This window comes from Lontra canadensis, unplaced genomic scaffold (genome assembly GCF_010015895.1).
Source record: "Lontra canadensis isolate GAN:19392208 unplaced genomic scaffold, GSC_riverotter_1.0 scaffold9, whole genome shotgun sequence".
Classification (NCBI taxonomy): Eukaryota; Metazoa; Chordata; class Mammalia; order Carnivora; family Mustelidae; genus Lontra; species Lontra canadensis.
In genome coordinates, this window is record NW_022631003.1 from 16,687,179 (window position 1) to 16,707,234 (window position 20,056).

Sequence of the window (20,056 nt, forward strand, 5' to 3'; positions counted from 1 at the left end):
TACTTGTGATCTCTCTGTCAAATAAATAAATAAAATCTTAAAAAAAAAAAAAAAAAAAAGGAAACATTTCCAAAATAAGAATTGCTGGGTCATAGTAATGTGAAAGTGTTTCGATGTGTGCAAAATTGCCTTCAGAAACGTTGTCCAGGGGCGCCTGGGTGGCTCAGTGGGTTAAGCCTCTGCCTTTGGCTCACATCATGATCCCAGTGTCCTGGGATCGAGCCCCGCATCGGGCTTTCTGCTCCGCAGGGAGCCTGCCTCCACCTCTCCCTCTGCCTGCCTCTCTGCCTGCTTGTGATCTCTGTCTGTCAAATGGATAAATAAAATCTTAAAAAAAAAAAAGGTTGTCCATTTATACTTTTATAAGGAGTGTATATGTCCCTATTTCCACATAGTCACGGGAATACTGAGTAGTATTAATTTTTTAAATTCCCCAATAGATAGAGATATACTGCTTTTCTCTTGATACTATTCCTATACCTGTGTTCCCAAGTATGTCTTCATAGAATAACAAGAGAACAAAGATCAAACGTGGATGGAAATTTGGAATGAAACCAGAAAAAAAGGGAGAAGTCCAAAATTTGTTCTGAGAGCATTACCACTGTGCATACTTAGCCCTGGGTTTTCCCTAGAATAGGTATTAAGGACTGGCTGAGCCAGTATGAATGTTTCAGGGAGAAATAAATTTGAGGGAGTGAATAGAAGTCCAACCCAGGGTTACCACCTTAGCCTGAGGGCTCCAATAGGTGATTGGCTGGTGCATTAATCAAAAGCTCCACACCGTGTGGGGTTAATATATATATTATAGCAGGGACCCAGACTTCTGGTTCCTGCTATTGAGGAATCTCACCCGCAAGGATGTGGGCTCAACTCCTTCTAGGAATATTGACCCTAACACCAGCCATTGCAGAAAAATATCTCCTGTAAGTGCTTGGTGTCAGTGTTGATTTGGGGCAGGTGGCTTCTTTGCTTTTCTCAAATGTAAATACGGGAGAGAAGAGATAATCTCTGATTTATTTTAATTTCCTTCTCATCTGTTCCTTCTTTGGTTTCATTTCTCCTTTATCCAGAGAGAAAGGCAGAGGCACCAAAAGGAAGCTTTAAGAAAGATAATGTTAAAAAAAAAAAAGATAACGTTTAAATATAGTAGACTCCTTATACCCTGTTCTCTGTAAAAGAATTAATTTTCTTCCTGGTACCCTAGGTGTAGATTCTCAGTGATGGCCTCCTAATTGTGGTTGGTTTAAGGCTGTGCACGGCTTAAGGCTTAGTTATTTGTTACTCACCTGTTTGTCCATTATAGAAAATAAGGTTCTCAAAGGCGGGGGATCAGTCTGTTAAATTCACTGCTGTATGCTGAGTGCTTAGGAAAGGGCTTAATTTTTCACTAAGTGAATGAATCATTACGCCCTGAAATCCTTTTGCTTCCTTAATAGAAACTACCTGGTGACAGTACCAGCCCAGCTTATCTTCCCCTCTACCCAGAGAGTTTGTTTGGATCTGAGCCCTGGGTGCCATGATGTAAAATTCACTATTACTCTGGAGACCAAGGACAAGACCCAGAAGTTGCTAGAAACCTCTGGATCGAAGAAGAGGCACTTACAGTGCATCTCCTTTCTGGTAAGCACAGATTCAACTCCAACTCTGCTCTCTTCCTTTCTTAGCTTCCTTTCTAGGCATTTAGGCAATCTAAACTGTAAGTATGATTTCTGTTATTTTACTTTTGCCACAGTCTTTAAACCTGTCTCCCCTAAGCCTAAACTGAACTCTTGGCCGTAACACATTCACAATTTCCTTGACCTTGGATTTCTTCTTTTTTAGTTTTGGACCTTAACCTCTGAACATGGTTTCTCTTCTTCCTGGCAACTTGTTTTATGACCCTACCCTTACTACCCCCAGCTGTTTCCCCAATATCCTACTCTGCCACAGAGCTCCCTTCTCTTGTTCAGGTACCACCTCCTGCTGGTGGCACAGAGGAAGTGGCTACAATCTGGGTTTCGGCTACTGGAAATAATACCAGCTTTGAGGAGAAGAAAAAGGTTCTAATTCAGAGGCAGGGGAATGGCGTCTTTATACAAACTGACAAACCTATCTACAACCCAGGGCAGGAAGGTAAGAGGCACACAGACGGGATTCGACAAAAGGACGAACCGCTGCCCATATTCAGAAAGAGGGGCTTTGTGGTTGGGTGAGAGGTCAATGGAATGAGGCAGGAGGGAGGAAGGTTTGCAGGGAGGAGGCGTCACAGGTGTTGAAGACACACTGTGTTACATCAGCAGGAGTAAGTGGGTGGAGTTGCTAGTGTGTGTGTGTATCTGAAACAAAAGTACACATTTTTCCTGTGATGGAATTTGGCAACTTTAACTGGGCTTCTGCATCTTACAGCAAGCTGCTGATATGAATAAGACAGCATCAAGAAACATTGTATAAGGACATTTTCAAGGGCTTTTGGCTTGAGCCCCTGGTATTTGTACTTTGTGCCTTCTTCGTAGAAGGGCATTTCATTCTAATGTTTCCAAGTTAGAGGCTGGGTGGGGCTTTGACCTGTCTCTCAGACTCAGTTTTTGTTTTTTGTTTTCTTTTAAAGTAAAACCTGATGGAATTTTGCTGACTTAGAAGTGTGTGGGGGAAGTAGAAAGGGTGGAAAAAAGATTCATAGAGGGGAAAACCCCTTTTGCCAATGATGTCTGTTCTGTTCTAGTGCACTTCCGCATGGTCACCCTGAACAGCAGCTTTGTCCCAGTGAATGATAAGGTGAGAATTTAGTTGGGAAGAGGGAAAGGGAGAGGAGTAGGGCAGACTGAGAGAGAGTGGGCAAAAGGAGATTCTTTCTAAAAGTGCAATGAGGTGAAGTCATCTGAGATCCAGAATGTTTGTGCTAGTCTCAGATTACAAGTCTCAACCCTCCTTGTCCCATCTTCTAAAAACAGGCAGCCTGGATAGCTGAGAACATCAGTTAGATTAGCCTTCCTGAGAGATGCTCATATCCACTGTCATTTAAAGGGATTTTTTTTTTTTTAAGATTTCTTTATTTATTTAACAGGCAGAGATCACAAGTAGGCAGAGAGGCAGGCGGGGGTGGGGGGGAAGCAGACTCCCTGCCGAGCAGAGAGCCCTATCCAGGGCTCGATCCCAGGATCCCAGGACCCCGGGATCATGACCTGAGCCCAAGGCAGAGGCTTTAACCCACTGAGCCACCCAGGCGCCCCTTAAAGGGATTTTTAAAGGGATGCCTGGATGGCTCAGTCTGTTAAGCATCTGCCTCCGGCTCAGGTCTTGATCCCAGGGTTCTGGGCTCAAGTCCTGTATCTGGGGCCTTGCTCAGCAGGGGAGTCTGCGTCTCCCTCTACCTACTCCCCCTGTTTGTGTGCTAGAGCACATGCTCCTCTCTCTCTCAAATAAATAAATAAGTCCTTAAAAATAAAGAGAGTTTTTGAAAACTTCCAGGCCTTCTCTCCAGGAATGACACCATGTGGCTTTGCAGTTCTGATATTAGAAATAATTCAGGAGGATGTTTAACAAAAAGAAAAAAATAAGAGTATCCACCCCCACCATCCTTTTACTACAAGGCAAGGTGTATGATAAAGTAGGCAATTCTCTTAAGACTACATTATGTGCCAGGGCACCTGGGTGGCTTAGTGGGTTAAGCCTCTGCCTTTGGCTCAGGTCATGATCTCAGGGTCCTGGGATTGAGCCCCACATCGGTCTCTCTGCTCAGCAGAGAGCCTGCTTCCCAAGCCCCCAACTCTCTCTCTGCCTCTCTGTCTACTTGTGATCTCTCTGATCAGTTTATTGATCAGCAGCTTCCTTCACCACTACTTTCTTCCCCAATTTAGAATTATTTTCTATTCCTCCTTCCTATCACCTGCATCCTTTCTTCATCAATCCGGCTTAATATTGCCTACTTCTTCCCCCCCCCCCAGATTTTATTTATTTATTTGACAGAGACAAAGCAAGAGAGGGAACACAAGCAGGGGGAGTGGGAAAGGGAGAAGCAGGCTCCCCACTGAGCAGGGAACCCAATGTGGGATCCTATCCCAGGATCCTGGGATCAAGAACCCAGCCCAAGGCAGCCGCTTAACCGACTCAGCCACCCAGGCGCCCCTAATATTGCCCACTTTTTTCTCAGCAGGCTGGTAATCCCAGTGCTGAGAGGAGGAAGTACTAGTGGAGAGAGTGGCCAAGTGTTAGTTTAGGCTCTACTGCCCCCTGAAGGTGGATCTCATTAGCTACCCTTGTTACTCTCCTCCTCCACGCAGGTTAGACCCCATTACTGAGAGGTGTTCTGATTTCCATCCTTATTCTCTATTTCTGTTGTAAATTACTCCTTCCTCTTCACAGCATTTCTTTACCCAGCCCCCGACTCCAAGATCCAATCTGAAACACTGAAAATTTGAAACTCCAATTTGAAATACTGAGATAAACTAAAGGAATTTTTCTAAGAAACTGAGGGACAAAGATTGTGAGGTTACAGAGGACAGTATTTTATCCCGAGGCAACTGAAGTATACTTGAGATTTATTGAGCCTCTCTGGTTTGGTTGCTACAACCATTTATTCAGAAATCTCAGCCTGCTTCCGGTTGGAAATGCTATTTTCCTAGCATTGTTGAACACTTGTTTTTTTCCAGAGCCTACTTCTGGGTAATTGGTGTCCTCCCTGCTTCTTGACTCTGTGAGAAAAGTACTTTGTCATCTGAGAGGTGTTCTTTTTCTGCACTTTTTAGCAGTCCATAGTAGTCTCATTTTTGTCTCCTTATTGTCTGTTGTGGTTTGTAAGAATCCTGTCTCTCTCTTTATCTTGAAGGGGAGCAGAATGTGCTACCCCAAAATGGGCTACTTTGCCATGTGGATTATTTTGAGCTGAAGGCAATGATGAGCCAAAATGCTCAGGAAAAATTATTTTATTTCTCCCTTAACTGACTAAAAGAATTTATATGGTGGGGGGAGGTGCCTGGGTGGCCCAGTCTGTTGCACGTCTGACTCTTGATTTTGGCTCAGGTCACATCTCAGGGTCTTGGAATCAAGTCCTGCCTTGGGCTCCATGCTCAGGGTGGAGTCTGCTTGAGATTCTTCCTTTCCCTCTCCCTCTGCCCTTCCCCCACTCTTGCTCTCTGTCTCTCTAAATAAATAAAATCTTAAAAAAAAAAAAAAGAGAGAGAGAGCTCTTAAATGGGGGCATGGCCCAGTTACCAGATATAACTTTTTTTTACCTAAAAGATTCATCAGCATGGTAGGACAAACATTTGATTACCAACCATCTGCTCTTCTGATCTTCCTGTGAATTGCCCTATTTCCCGTTGAAGCCCCAGGCTCCTATCTCATTCCTTAGCTCAGAATGGCATATAAGTTGCCTGGCAGTCCATGAGTCTCACTGTCTTTGTGCAAATGTATGTAATTAAATTTTTTCTCCTGTTATTCCATCTTTTGTCAATTTAATTATTAGACCAGCCAAAGAACCTAGAAGGGAAGAAGGGAAAATTTTCTGTTCCTATAATCCTTATCTCTCATTTTTTGGCTTTTCTGAAGAATTGCCATTATCCTGGATATCAAGGCTGATAGTTGTATTTAATGAATCTCTGTTTCTTCACTGGTTGACATCACGTGGTACTTGGTCTAAGAGTCAAAGGCAAGCACCATCTTGATTTCATTCCCTTTTCCTTCCAAGTGAGATCCAGTTCTTGTATGCTCTCTGAGGCCCCTGTATTTGAATTCCAGCTTTCAATCTCATTTAGTTTTTAAGTGTATATAATACTAATTGGAATGCCCAGAATTCAGTAAGTGTATAGTCTCTAATCAAGTCTTAATCATATTAACATTTTAGACATTTTCTCTCTCTCTTTTTTTTAAGACTTATTAGAGAGAGAGAGAGAGAGAAAGAGAGCATGAGTAGCAGGGGCAAAAGGAGAAGGAGAGAGAATCTGAAGCAGACTCTGCAATGAGTGTGGAGCCTGATTCGAAACTCAGTCTCATGATTCTGAGATCCTCACCTGAGCCAAAACCAAGAGTCAGTGCCTAGCTGACTGTACCACCCCGGCATCCCAACATTTTAGATATTCTAATTACCAATTTCCTTGGCTATGATTTTGTACAATTCTAATTATTACAATTTCAAAAAAAATCAAAAGATCTTATACAAATAACACAATAAAAAGATTTTTCTCATAGATTATCTGGAGCAGTCATTTTGTTCTCAACTTTTTATTATAAGAATTTTCAAACATAACATTCATTATGTTTCATTTTGCCATATTCATTTTAATTAATCTTTTTTCTTTTTTTTCTGAATCATTTAAAAATAAGTTGCAGGTATCATAACATGTTATTCCTGAACACTTTAGCATGTATCTTTTTAAAAGTAGATCCTAGGGGCACCTGGCTGGCTCAGTCAGTGGAGAGTGTGACTCTTGATCTTGAGGTTGTGAGTTTGAGCCACTGGTGGGTGTAGAGATTACTTAAAATTAAAATCTTTAAAAAAATAAAGAAAAGGTCCATCTTAAATAATCATGATATCATTATCAAACCTAAAAAAATTAAGAATAATCATTTAATACCCAGTCTTAAATCAGTTTTTTTCAAATGAGTTTGAGGGGTTTTTTGAGCTAAGATCTGATCAAAGTCTTTTAAATTTATGTCTTTTAAATTTCTCTTAACTTAAAATAATCTTAATTTTTCATTATTGACTTTTTTTTTTTTAAAGAGAGAGAGAGAGAGAGAGAGAGAAAGTGATCAAGCTAAATGACTTGTAGAATGTCATCATTCCAGAATATGACATCGACTTTTAAGGAAGCCTAGTTGTCTTACAGAGTATTCAACATTCTTGATTTGTCTGATAATTTCTTTACTGTGTAATCTAATTGTTTCCCCATCTTCTGGAAGTTGTTCTGAGGTCTTAATTAGATTTAAGCTAAACATTTTTGGCAAAAATATTTACTAGACAATGCTATGAACCTCCAGTATACTCTAAAGGATACACATAATGTCAGGTTGTCCCATTATTAGTGAAAATGAATTTGATTACTTGCTTAAGGTAAGTAATTTCTCTCTAATTTCTTTAGTGTAAAGGTATGTCTTCTCTTCAAATTTTTAAATCTATTTTAATTTTTAAATTTTTATTTTTTTCAATATTTGAGAAAGAGAGAGAGAGAACACATGAGCTGGGGGGAGGGGCAGAGCAAGAGGAAGAAACAGACTCCCTGCCAAGCAGGGAGCTGGATGTGGAGCTCAATGTGGGGCTCAATCCGAGGACCCTGAGATCGTGACCTGAGCCAAAGGCAGACACTTAACCGACTGAGCCATGCAGGTGCCCCTAATTTTTTTATTTATTTAATGTAAGTTCCATGCCCATCTTGGGGCTTAGACACAACCTTGAGATCAAGAGTCATAAGCTCTACTGACTGAGCCAGCCAGGTACCCCTGTCTTCTTCTTGTTTTCTAATTAGTAAATAATTTTGGTGACACTTTAGCACTTAGCCCAATAACCTGTTCACCACTAACCTTTTGGTTTTAGCATCCATTTTCTTGAAGTCTTTTGATGGAACTCTTTAAAAAAATTTTAATAATATTTTAATAATATTTTATTTATTTGACAGAGAGAGAGAGAGACAGAGAGCAAAAGCGGTGAGGGGGGGGGGCAGCAGATGGAGAGGGAGGGAGAAGCAGGCTCCCTGATTAGCCGGGAGCCTGATACCTGGGGCTTGATCCCCAGGACCCTCGGATCATGACCTGAGCCAAATGCAGATGCTTAACCAACTGAGCCACCCAAGCACCCCCATGGAATTCTTTTAAACAAAATATTTTTTAGAAGTGACCATGTTGCCAGTGGCATTCGGACAGCAGAGGAGGAGTCAAGGAGATAGTTAGCTCCCAAGAAGAGGTTTAAACATCCGGGAACCTCCAGATGCTAAGACTTTGTTTTCAGGCATGTTGTGGTAGAGCTCAGTCCCAGAGCCCTAAGGGATGCTGAAGGGTCTGAAGCTTCATTTCTTCAAATGTTCTGGGGACTGTCAATCCCTCTGAGGAAATCTCTTCTCTCTCCTCCCCTAGCCAGTAAGCTTTTGCTCCATCGTTACCCTGATGAGGGCACAAAAGAGCCATTTAGGAAGGAAGAAGAGGGCAACAGAGAAAGAAAGAGGCCCTTGTGAACTTTCTGCTTTCAGCCCATCCTTATTGCTTATCCTGCTTTAACCCACATTATCTGATTTTCCTTTTCAGTACTCCCTGGTGGAGCTGCAGGTAAGTCGAAGTTTCCTTTTCTTTTTTGTCAGCTGTGGAAAGGGGAAATGAATTTAGTGCTAAGCTTTAAAGCCAGAAACAACTCTGAGATCACGGCCCTGAGCCTGAGACTCTGCCCCAGTACTGAGCACCCAGAGCTCCACCCCAGCTGAGCCTGTTCTCCTATCTGTGCCCCCTGCCCCCTTGGTCCTGAACCTCTGTAGAGAAGGACACCACTCTGCTGTGACTAGCCCTCCTACCCTGATTCCTGTGACTTTTCTGGGCCAGCCCTGGTTCGGTACTCCTCTTATTCTAATCGCTATCGTCATAGATACTCAGCAGTTGAGTAGGACACGGATACTGTGGGACGTGCTAAGCAGGAAAGGGTCTAGAACGGTGACTGCCCACAGCAACCCCTCCATGGTTCTGTTAGATTATCTTTCGGGTATCTTGTGCTAAATTCCTTCAGCATTGCCCCTAAATAGTTACCAAGAATAAGCACTTTGTAAAGGACGTCCTAAAGCCCACTTTCTGAAACTGGCAGTAACACATTTGAGAACTCAGTCTGATTATTTGAATCCACAAGGATGCTTTTCATCCCAAATGGGGTCAGACCCATAGGAAAATTATTTTGCTTAGTAATAAAAAAAATTATAGTTGAAATGGGGAGCTGTTCTTCCTGGTCATGAGCAATGAGTGGGATTCTTTACCTGCACTTTGTGTCTTTACCTGCTTTTTGCAGTGCCGAGTGAAAAACAGGCAGGTATGTCATGAGTTTCTTTCTAACAAACACAGGATCCAAATAGCAACAGGATCGCACAGTGGCTGGAAGTGGTGCCTGAGTAAGGCATTGTAGACCTCTCCTTCCAGCTGGCACCAGAGGCAACGCTGGGAACCTATACAGTAGCAGTGGCTGGGGGCACGGCCTTTGGCACCTTCAGTGTGGAAGAATATGGTAGGTGGGAGAATTAGCAGGTCAAAATGTTGGACACAATCTTGTCCCCAAATCGGCAAAGGTAAAGTAAAATCTACTATGGGGAGGGATTTAAAAAAAAAATTTTTTTTTTAAGATTTTATTTATTTATTTGACAGACAGGGATCACAAGTAGGCAGAGAGGCAGGTAGGGAGAGAGAGGAAGGGAAGCAGGCTCCCCACTGAGCAGAGAGCCCTACGCAGGGCTCGGGGCTCGATCCCAGGACCCTGAGATCATGACCCGAGCCAAAGGCAGAGGCTGTAACCCACTGAGCCACCCAGGTGCCCCTAAATTTATTTTTGAATCCAGGCTAAACCAGCTAATAACTTTGGGAGCATTTTGCTTTAATACTCCCCCCTTAATTTAATTAATTTAAGTATGACTGTTTTTATACCCCTCTGTCTACTACCTGTATGGTCAAATCCTCTTTCTTTTCCTTTCCCACATCTATTTCCACTCTCTCCAGTGTTGCCTAAGTTTAAGGTGGATGTGGTGGAGCCCAGGCAATTATCAACAATGGAGGAATCCTTCTTAGTGAAAATCTGTTGTAGGTAGGAGTAAAGCTCTGGATCTGGTAAAGAGTAAAACTGTATTGAGAAGCTGACAAAGGGAGTGTTATGGGAAGAGTGTTGTGGAGGCATGGAGGCAGTGGTTAAAATGTAAGATATTTTTATATGGTCCCAAAGTCATGACTTAACCATTTTCTTTCTTTCCTTACTTCTTTCTTTCTTTTTTAAGATTTTATTTATTTATTTGACAGAAAGAGAGCACACCGTGTACATAAGCAGGGGGAGTGGCAGGAGAGGGAGAGGGAGAAGCAGGCTCCCTGCAGAGCAGGGATTCCCAAGGCAGAGCTTGTTCCCAGGGTGATGGGATCATGACCTGAGCTAAAGGCAGATGCTTAACCACCTGAGCCACCCAGGAACCCCTAAGAACACATTTTCTAATTGTGTCTCTGCTCTTACTTTCCATTGCTGAGTCAGCATTATTGATTCAGTGTCTACCTTATGCAGAAAACAATATTGAGTCCCATGGAGAAATAGGAATAAGTAGAGGGAAAACACCATCTCTGTCCTTTAGATGGTACTTATTGTATAGTGCAATATCGTAAGGCTATGAGTGAAGCAGGGAAGTGAACAAGACTAGGGAAGGACTGTTAGTACTTTAAGAAGTTGGAGTAGGGGAAAGAAGGGACAAGAGGAGGGTTGGATCTCAAGTGCACTCTCCCAACTCTGACTTCTCATGCTTTTCTGGGTTAGGTACACCTACGGAAAGCCCATACTGGGGACAGCACAGGTATTTGTGTGTCAAAAGGCATATACTTACCATTTTCCAGAGGCAGGACGGGAACAGCTACCTGACAAGTGCAGGAATCTTTCTGGACAGGTGAGTAGATGGGATGTAGAAAAGGAACCTTATTTCTATGTCCTAATGAATAGCTAAACATCAATATTAAAAAGTGGTAAAGGAATTTAAAAATTGAAACAGATGAACATGAGAAAAAGAGGCTCTTAACTATAGAGAACAAACTGAAGGTTGCTGGAGAGGAGGCAGGTGGGGCGATGGGGTAACTGGGTGATGGACATTAAGGAGGGCACATGATGTAATGAGCACTGGGTGTCATATATAAGTGATAAATCACAAAATTCTACTAATGAAACTAATATTACACTATATGTTAACTAACTGAAACCTAAATAAAAACTGAAAAAAGAAAAAAATATTGAAAAGTGGTTAAAAAATAAAAAGCAGTAAAAAGCCCAAAGTAGAAATCATTTCATACAATTATTGCCCTAGTTCCAAAGAACAAAGCAGTCTTCTTTACTCTAAACAGATGAAGTCTTTTTTAGAATCTGCCTTAGAGTCAAGAAATTAACCTAAATCCTTGGGAGGTACAGTTTTCCTGCAGTTGGTTTCCCCCCCACCCCTCCCATATCTTGGAACTTTAGAGTTGTTTCATGATTGTGTGTTGCTGGTGTGTATACTCTATGTTATAGGGGAGTTTTTCTGTCTTGAAGATGGAGAAACCAAAGCATGGAGATAAGAATTTCTTTCGATAGTGCGTTATGAAACGGGAGTAAAAGTTAGGTTATTCATCCTCTCTTTTTGGCCCCCTGATTGCTTCACTAGACAGACAAAACAGGATGCTTCTCTGCTTCTGTGGACATGTCCACTTTCAACCTCACTGGTTACATGTACAGCCACACCATCAATATTGTGGCTACTGTGGTGGAGGAAGGAAGAGGTAAGTGGGATAGTCTTGGTTCATTAGGAAAAGAGAAAGGAGAAGGCCTGTTCCAGGGATAGACTTATTCGGAGGACTCAAGACCTACCCTCACTAGTGTTTGTGAATGACTCTGTTCCTAGGTCATAGTCAGAGGGAAGTGCCAGACTCCAGTCTATCATCTGTTACCTGTTTTCCCAAAAGGTTGGGGAGGAAGAGTTTGTTTGGATCTTTGGCCAGAAATATGTTCAGCTTCATACTTCTAGTAGCACTGTCCTTTCAGGGATTTTATGTTAAACATGAAGATGAGGATATCAGGTATTTCGATTGTCATATATCTGGTTTCCCTCTGCAGGAGTAGAAGCCAATACTACTCAGGATATCTACATTTCTTCACAAGTGGGATCAATAACCTTTGAAGACACCAAAGGCTTTTATTACCCCAATTTCCCCTTCAGTGGCAAGGTATGTTGAACTTGTCTCTACACAAAAAATGCTTAACCATCCACCGTTGCCTTCTTCCTGTAGACATAATAATAGCTAATTTAGCATTGTTCTAAGTACTTTACAGATATTTACTTATTTAATCTTTACAACTACCCAGTGAGGTAGAAACTATTATTGGCCCCATTTTACAGATGAGGGGACTGAGGCACAGAAAGGTTAAGTGATTTTCCAAAAGTTATACAGCTGGTAAGTGGTAACTAGGATCAAATTCAGGCAGCCTGGATCCAGAGTATATACTCTTAATTCCTTATGCTGTGCTAGACTTAATCTCACATGAGATGCACTTTGAACATTAATGTGACTTTATTGCCTTTGGCAATGCCAGGGTCTCCTAATGTACAAATCTTTGAATTTTAGAACTGCAAGGTGTCTAGAGAAATCATCTAGTGTGGCTCCTCCCCTAAGCAAGATTAATGTTTAACTTTCCTTAACAGAGAGCCATTGATAGCTCCTTAAGCAGTTTCTTCAGAGATTTAAAAAATTTCCTTTGTTGGTGTCTTCTTTCTTTCTTAAAAAAATAAAACAAAGCAAAACCAAAAACCAAAAACAAAAAAACCCATTTATTTATTTACGTAATCTCTATACCCAACATGGGGCTTGAACGCTTTACCTCCAGATCAAGAGGTACATGCTCTCCCAAACTGAGCCAGTCAGGCTTCCCTCCTGTCTTCTTTCTGATACTTAACAATCTATCTTTTTTTATTTTAAGTTCCAAATAACTTTTCCACACAATAACCTTGTATATTTTTAGATCCATTTAGGCCCATCCTTAGTCATCTTTTCTCTAGACCAAGAACAATCCAGATCTTCTTAGAGCCTAAGGATTATACAATTTGGGAGTGGAAGGGGACTCTGTTTAAAAAAAATTAAAGCAATACAATGTACAGAGAGCCTTGGAAGGGGCTTGTGTAAATGAAGGGTCTTAAAGCTTCATTAGCTACATGGCAAGTCTACTTCTGCTCCAGGCTGAGCTCCTCCTGTGTGTTTCTCATTTCCTTATAGATGTTAGTTTCCAACACTTGAATCACATTTACCTGTTTTCTGGACTCCCTCCTGAAATGTGTTCTTGGAGTTTCTTTTATCCCCTCACTTTATCACATACTTGAACTTACTCCAAACCTAATTCTAACATCCCAATAAACTTCATCCCCTAGATAAGAGTTAGGGGCCATGATGGCTCCCTTCTCAAGAATCATTCAGTATATCTGGTGATTTATGGCACAAATGGAACCATCAACCAGACCCTAACTACAGACAATGATGGCCTTGCTCCCTTCAAGCTGGATACAGTTAATTGGAGTGGGGGAGATATTTCTCTGGAGGTAAGACTTCCCTGAGGGAAAACGTCAAACTTTTCTTGTTTCTCTCCTCTCCTCCCTCTTCTGTAATTCCATCTCCATCACTCACCAGTCCTGCTTCCCACTTGACAAAATTTTGGGGTTTTTTAAAAGATTTATTTGGAAGGGGGAATGGACAGAGGGAGGGGGAGAGAGAACCCCAAGCAGACTCAGAGCATGGAGCATGACATGAAGCTTAATCCTAGGACCCTGAGATCATGACCTGAGCCAAAACCAAGAGTAGCATGCCCAACCAACTGAGCTACCCAGGTGCCCCAAGGTTTTGTTTTGTTTTCTTTTTTTTGGTTTTTAATATCAATCTAATAAATGGCGCTTCAGATAAAAATTGTTATTTCTTTTTTTTTTTCTAAGATTTTGTTTATTTATTTGACGGCGGGAGAGATCACAAGTAGGCAGAGAGAGAGAGAGGAGGAAGCAGGCTCCCTTCCGAGCCGAGAGCCCGATGCGGAACTCGATCCCAGGACCCTGAGATCATGACCTGAGCCGAAGGCAGAGGCTTAACCCACTGAGCCACCCAGGCACCCTAAAAATTGTTATTTCTACTAATTCATCTTAAAACTTATCCCCATCTCTATTTTGATCCTGTATTTAAAATCAGAGTAGCAGGGCACCTAGGTGGCTCAGTGGGTTAAAGCCTCTGCCTTCGGTTCAGGTCATGGTCTTGGGGTCCTGGGATCAAGCCCTGAGTCGGGCTCTCTGCTTGGCGGGGAGCCTGCTTCCCTTCCTCTCTCTCTGACTGCCTCTCTGCCTACTTGTGATCTCTGTCACATAAATAAATAAATAAATCTTTTTTAAAAAATTAAATAAAATTAGAGTAGGGAGGAAAAAATAGTTCAGAGTCATTTTCTTCCATCTCCCTCTTCTCACCTGCCCTGGGCCATTACTCATAAAAATGGCAAAGAAGAAAATTCTACATTTTGGATGACTTATAAGGAAAACTATTCATATCAGTAATCAACTGTGAAATAATGCTGCTCAACAAACAACTACAAAACTTTAGTGTTATAACAACAAGGCTTTATTGCTCATGCATCTGGGGTAGTCAGATACGCAGCTCTTCTGATCTTGGTGGACTTTCTTACATGTTTGGGGATGAAGGCCAGTGTCTCATGCTCCAGCAAGCTATCCCAGGGATATTCTGATGGCAACAATGAGATACAAGAGCAAAAGTGGACCCAAAAGGGTTTTTCCAAACTGGCATATGCTCACATCCCATTCCCAGCAAGTCACATGGTAGGCCTGAAGTTAGACTAGAAGGGCAATGATTACATGGTAAAGGACATGAACATGGGGAGGGACGGATTGTGCCATTAATGCAATCATTGAGCTATACTACTTAAGAAAACACATACAATTTGTGTTGTGGCTAATTTAGTTCTTACACAGGCATCACTCAGTCATCCTACTTAGAAATAATTATTTTTAATCTCATTATCCTTTATGCCTTGTTTTCTCATCCCTAGGATATATTCTTTAATTTCTATATAATCTTAGTCATGCTTATCTATATTCCCTGCATCAGTCCCAGAAAGTTTATCATCCACAATTGCCCATTACTTGACAGCTGTAATTCAGCCCTTATTTCACTCCTCTGCCTACTGAAGTGCTGCTGTTGTGGATTTCTCAAACATCCTTGGCTGGACCTCCAGTGAAATAACTACATGCCGCTCTTAGGCAGTGAAGATTTGAGAGATCTGTGAAAACCATAACAAGTCCATGGGCTTGCTTGGGTCAGAGAATGTGTGAAGAGCCTTTTTCTTTTTCTCATTTCTTAGGGAAGATTCCAAATGGAAAATTCGGTGTATAATCCGGGACAGAAGCCTCATTACTACAGAAATGGCTATCTGCATGTGCAGCCCTTCTACAACCCAACTCGGAGTTTCGTTGGCATCCACTGGCTACGTGGAGTCTTGGCGTGTGGCCAGCCCCAGGAAGTGCTGGTGGATTACTACATCGATCCTGCAGATGCGAACCCTGATCAGGAAGTCATCTTCTCCTACTATGTGAGACAGGGCAATGAGGGCTGGTGAAAGTGCTCTGGGAGAGAAAAGGAAGTGATGAGAATGAGCCAGAGAGAGGGGGTAGACTGTCTAGAGACCTAATGCGAGTCCCAGAGGTAATTTCAAAGTGTTTAGAAGCCATATTTAAAAAATTAAAAGAATAGGTAAAACCAATTTTATTTCATTTTATGTATTTAAAAAGATGTTACTTATTTATGAGAGAAAGAGGGAGAGAGAAAGCTCATGCACCAGTCAGGGGAGGGGCAAAGGGAGAAGGAGAGGAAAAATCCCAAGCAGATTCCTTTCTGAGTGTGGACTCTGACCTGGGACTCCATCCCAGGAGTCCAAGATCTTGACCCAAGTTGAAATAAAGAATCCCCCACTTTGGGACCCCTGGGTGGCTCAGTCAGTTAAGCGTTTGCCTTCAGTTCAGGTCATGATCCCAGGGCCCTGGGATCAAGTCTTGCATCAGGCTCACTGCTCAGTGGAAAGCCTGCTTCTCCCTCTGCCTCTCCCTCCTGCTTGTGCTCTCTCTCTCTGTCAAATAAATAAATAAAATCTTAAAAAAAAAAAAAAAAAAAAGAATCCCCTGCTTAACTGTCTGAGCCAGCCACGTGCCCCTAGGTAAACCTAATTTTAAAAATATATTTTTGGGGCACCTGGGTGGCTCAGTGGGTTAAGCCTCTGCCTTCAGCTCAGGTCATGATTTCAGGGTCCTGGAATCGGGCCCTTTGCTCATCAGAGAGCCTGCTTCCCCCTCTCTCTCTGCCTGCCTCTCTGCCTACTTGTGATCTCTCTCTGTCAAATAAATAAATAAAACTTAAAAAAAAAATATATATATATATTTTTTGCGGCGGGGGGGGGCACCTGGCTGGCTCAGTTGAGGGGAATATGCAGCTCTTGGTCTCTAGGTCATGAGTTTGAGCCTCACATTGGGTGTTGAGATCACTTAATAAGTAAATAAATTAAAAAAAAAATCTATTTAACCCAGTGTATCCAACATATGATGATGTCAACATGAAATCCACATCAAAATTATTAATAGATATTTCACATTTTTTATTTCAGCTGGTTATGTATTTTATAGTAGCCACATTTCAAAGGCTCCAGCAGTCCCTTGTGGCTAGTGGCTATTGTATTGCAGTGTAGGCATAAAGGATTGGGGGAGGAAATGAGGAAAAAAAACCGATTTTAAACAGGAAAATTGTGTGGGAGGATAAAATGAATTAAGGATAAAACATTGCTGGTTGGGACTGAACGGGAGCTGGGTGGGTGAGTTGGGAAGAGGATAAGGAGGGGATGGGACTCAGAATAAATTTCATACTGTGTTTCATTGGTTAAAATTTCAAAATAGATGATAAAAGTTAAACACAGATAGCAGCTTTGTTGTGTAAAACTGTAACTTGTAGCTTGAAAGAAATGTATAAATATAAGCTGCTTTAATGGTCATCTTGGTGACAATGAGAAATTAGATTTGTGTAAATCCTGGATTTGATGCCCTAGAGTCTCCATTTTCTTACCATCCTCTCAAAGTTTCTGAGGGATTTTCTCCACATTGATTCATTTCAGTGTCTTTGTCAAGCCGAAACAATCATCCTGGTGCAACAGAGTGAAGTCAGAGTGATGGCACTCGCCTGCCTTTAGGACAGGGGTGTGGTGAGACCCCAGAGAAGTAGCCAGCTGATCAGTGTAGAAGGGCTGAGTGTCAGCCAGGAGTCCCAGGAGCTGGCCACAGGGCCCTTGCAGCAGTCTGAGATGACAGCCCTGCTTAGAAAATTTCACTGAATTTGGTTTCAAGGGAATGAACAGTAAGGGAGACTCAGACAAAGGGGATTTCTCCTCCAAAGAGTCAAATGTCAGAAGGGCTCAAGGCAGTTTAAAGCACACTCATTTCCATTGAATTTTGGATTAAGTATAATAAAAAAAAAAAAGGTCATGAAGATGAAGATGAATTTTAGGTAACTTTGTGCTATAAGGATCATAAGAGAATAAAACCTGGAGATTTTCAAGAATTGGTGACAGCTATCCATTGTGAAGAATGGTTTCTCTTCTGTTTGGCAGTGAGGTACTCATGATCTTTGTCTCCTTCCATGCACCCCTGTGGTTCTCAGGCAGAACCTCCTGGAGGAGGAATCAGCAGGGCTTTTGGCACTATCTGCCATTTGACCAACTGATGGACGCTGCATGAAGTACTGACCCAGGCTCTGGAGATATGAAAGGAGACTCTCTTTATGGAGAGGTGCAGGGATGCTCTAGGCTAGAGTCAAGGCTAAACTCTCATAACTTCCCTGCTGTTGATTTTTTTTTGTTTTTGTTTTTGGTCTTTTTTAGTTAATAGGGAAAGGGCATTTGCAGATGGAGGGGCAGAAACACCTGAACTTTGAGAAGGAAGGTGAGTGTTCATGCTTCTGTTGAAAACCAAAGGATACTTTAAGCTTCCAGGAAATGCTGTTATACTAGAAGCAAAAGAAGCAGCAATGAGAGTAGAACACTAACGATAACCATAGGAGAACAGGAAAATATGATGTAACTTGCACCATGAGGCCAGCAGCAGGCCCAAGGAGAAGAGCAGACATGTGGTTGGAGGTCGTCAGTAGACGAGTGTGTGTTCTCATCCCTGTGTATTCCCTCTTCTTTTTTAGGAACAAAAGGCTCTTTTTCCCTCTCACTGACCTTCACTTCCAGACTAGCCCCTGATCCTTCCCTGGTGATCTATGCCATTTTTCCCAGTGGAGGCATTATAGCTGACCAGATTCAGTTCTCAGTAGAGATGTGTTTTGACAATCAGGTAAAATGGCAGTTGAGAAAGGTGAAGAAAAGGTCTGGGCATAGAGAGAGATCGTGTATGTGCCGGGTTGGAGATAAGGCAGGGGCAGGGAAATAAGATTATATTAAAGTGGATGTCATTGTTGTATTTATGTCTTCAGTATATTTTGTTGAAATCTATCTCCCACTTCTTTTTAAGAAGGTGTGCTAGGAAATTATATATTCTATATAGCAATTCTTTCTTTCTAGTTTTTGTTTCTTAAACTTTTTTTTTTCAACTTTTTTTGGGGGGATCTCTTAAACTTTCTATGTTTTTCTGTGCTATGCTGCTCACTTTTTCCAATTGTACCACAAGTCACAAGTTCTGAAAGGGCTAGACTTTACAAAAGAAAAAAAAAACAACAACAACACATCAGTATAAAAGTGAAGGATTGGGCTTGAATACCAAAGTTGGGAGATATTGGCTGATGATCCAAATTACACGGCTTCCCCTTCTCACCAGGCTGACCTGATCCCCAAGTTGCACTTTTTCCTTCCACAGGTTTCCCTTGGCTTCTCACCTTCCCAGCAGCTTCCAGGAGCAGATTTGGAACTACAGCTACGGGCAGCTCCTGGGTCCCCGTGTGCAGTCCGGGCTGTGGATGAGAGCGTCTTACTGCTTAGGCCGGAGACAGAGCTGAGCAACAATTCTGTGAGTAGTCTGCCAATGGGGTGGAAAGAGGGACTTGACAGAGAAGATGGTTTGACTGAATTAGAATAAAAGATGGGCTTCAGCGGGGTGGGAAAGGAAAGTCTGAGGGAAATACTGTACCACCATAAGGTGGTAGAAAAGCTGGTGTGGAAATGACAGTCAAATGGTGGTATGAAAAAGGCGTGGTTCATGTGCACATAGAGGTAGGAAATTTGTAATAGGAGGTAAGGGTGACAAATTATTGAAAAAGGTGAGGAAGAGATCAGAATTTAGAAAGTAGGGAAGGGATAGTGTGTCTGGGTGACTCAGTTGTTTGAGCGTCTGACTCTTGATCTCAGGTCAGGTCTTAGTCTCAGGGTCATGAGTTCAAGCCCCGCACTGGAGCCCAGCTTGGAGCCTACTAAACAAAAAAAGTAGGAAGGGATTATGATGGAATAAATATAGGAACAATGCTGAAGTAATGAAGAGAAATAATACAAGAGCAGTGAACTGTGGCACCAGAATCTGAGTGAAGTTTCTCAGTTGATTTCACCGTGTCAGTAGCTTATTTCCTTTTCCCCTCCTATTTCAGGTCTATAGGATGTTCTCATTCTCGTATGGTCACTACCCCTATCACGTGGCTAAATATGATGAGTGTCCAATGTCTGGCTCCTGGCACGCCCCTCAGCCCCTCTGTTATGTGGAAGCCTTGGGTCTCTGAAGGAATGGACCTTTTCCATTTTTTTCAGGTAGATGTTCTTACCCATTTTGTTATAGAAACAGTGGTGGTTGGGTGGGGGGTGAAGGAAAGTCCACACCTAAAAAAACAGAGAGATTCATGTGGGTACCGAAAGGATAAAATCTTGGAAGAAACTCCTGATATGTGAGGTAACCTCCCATGGTCCTTGTGCTTGAAGAAGGGGCCCAGTCGCCTGATTGCATTGGAAGAGAGCCACTGAGAGGCTGTGTGCAGCCTCTTTCTGTCCCCAAACAAACTAATTTCCATGGGATCAGCCAAGAAGGAAAAATGAGGAAAGATAGACCAGAGGTTTCTTACTACTATTATAAAAAGTACTTCATGAGTAGAAATTGAGTACTTTATGAGTAGAAGTTGGGGATGCTGTGGCCCAAGACTGACCAGGAAGCCTCTGAAGTCAGGAACCATGTCTTGCTCATCTTTGTATTCTCTCTATGACTGATCCTTCATAATACTCTATGTATTTTTGTTGGATTGACTGAGCCAATATGGTTCCTGCCCTTGGGAAGTTCAGTCTAAAGCAAATAATAATGACCCAGTGACTAATTTTTGGAAGAAGCATTAAACATATTTGGCAATGACAAAAGTG

The 20,056-nt window shown here is 42.1% G+C and overlaps 1 protein-coding gene across 1 annotated transcript in view; it reads left to right on the plus strand.

Moving 5' to 3' along the window:
* Positions 1 to 858: 858 nt before the first annotated feature.
* A2ML1 (alpha-2-macroglobulin like 1) overlaps positions 859 to 20,056 on the plus strand; it is a 39,024-nt gene continuing 19,826 nt past the window's right edge. The window contains 17 exon segments of the mRNA XM_032854925.1: positions 859 to 923; positions 1,437 to 1,620; positions 1,950 to 2,112; positions 2,702 to 2,754; positions 8,212 to 8,232; positions 9,007 to 9,166; positions 9,652 to 9,736; positions 10,445 to 10,571; positions 11,316 to 11,430; positions 11,765 to 11,874; positions 13,071 to 13,238; positions 15,050 to 15,277; positions 17,606 to 17,666; positions 17,917 to 18,062; positions 18,582 to 18,731; positions 19,303 to 19,400; positions 19,402 to 19,459. Of these exon segments, the coding sequence (XP_032710816.1) occupies positions 859 to 923; positions 1,437 to 1,620; positions 1,950 to 2,112; positions 2,702 to 2,754; positions 8,212 to 8,232; positions 9,007 to 9,166; positions 9,652 to 9,736; positions 10,445 to 10,571; positions 11,316 to 11,430; positions 11,765 to 11,874; positions 13,071 to 13,238; positions 15,050 to 15,277; positions 17,606 to 17,666; positions 17,917 to 18,062; positions 18,582 to 18,731; positions 19,303 to 19,400; positions 19,402 to 19,459 (1,992 nt within the window).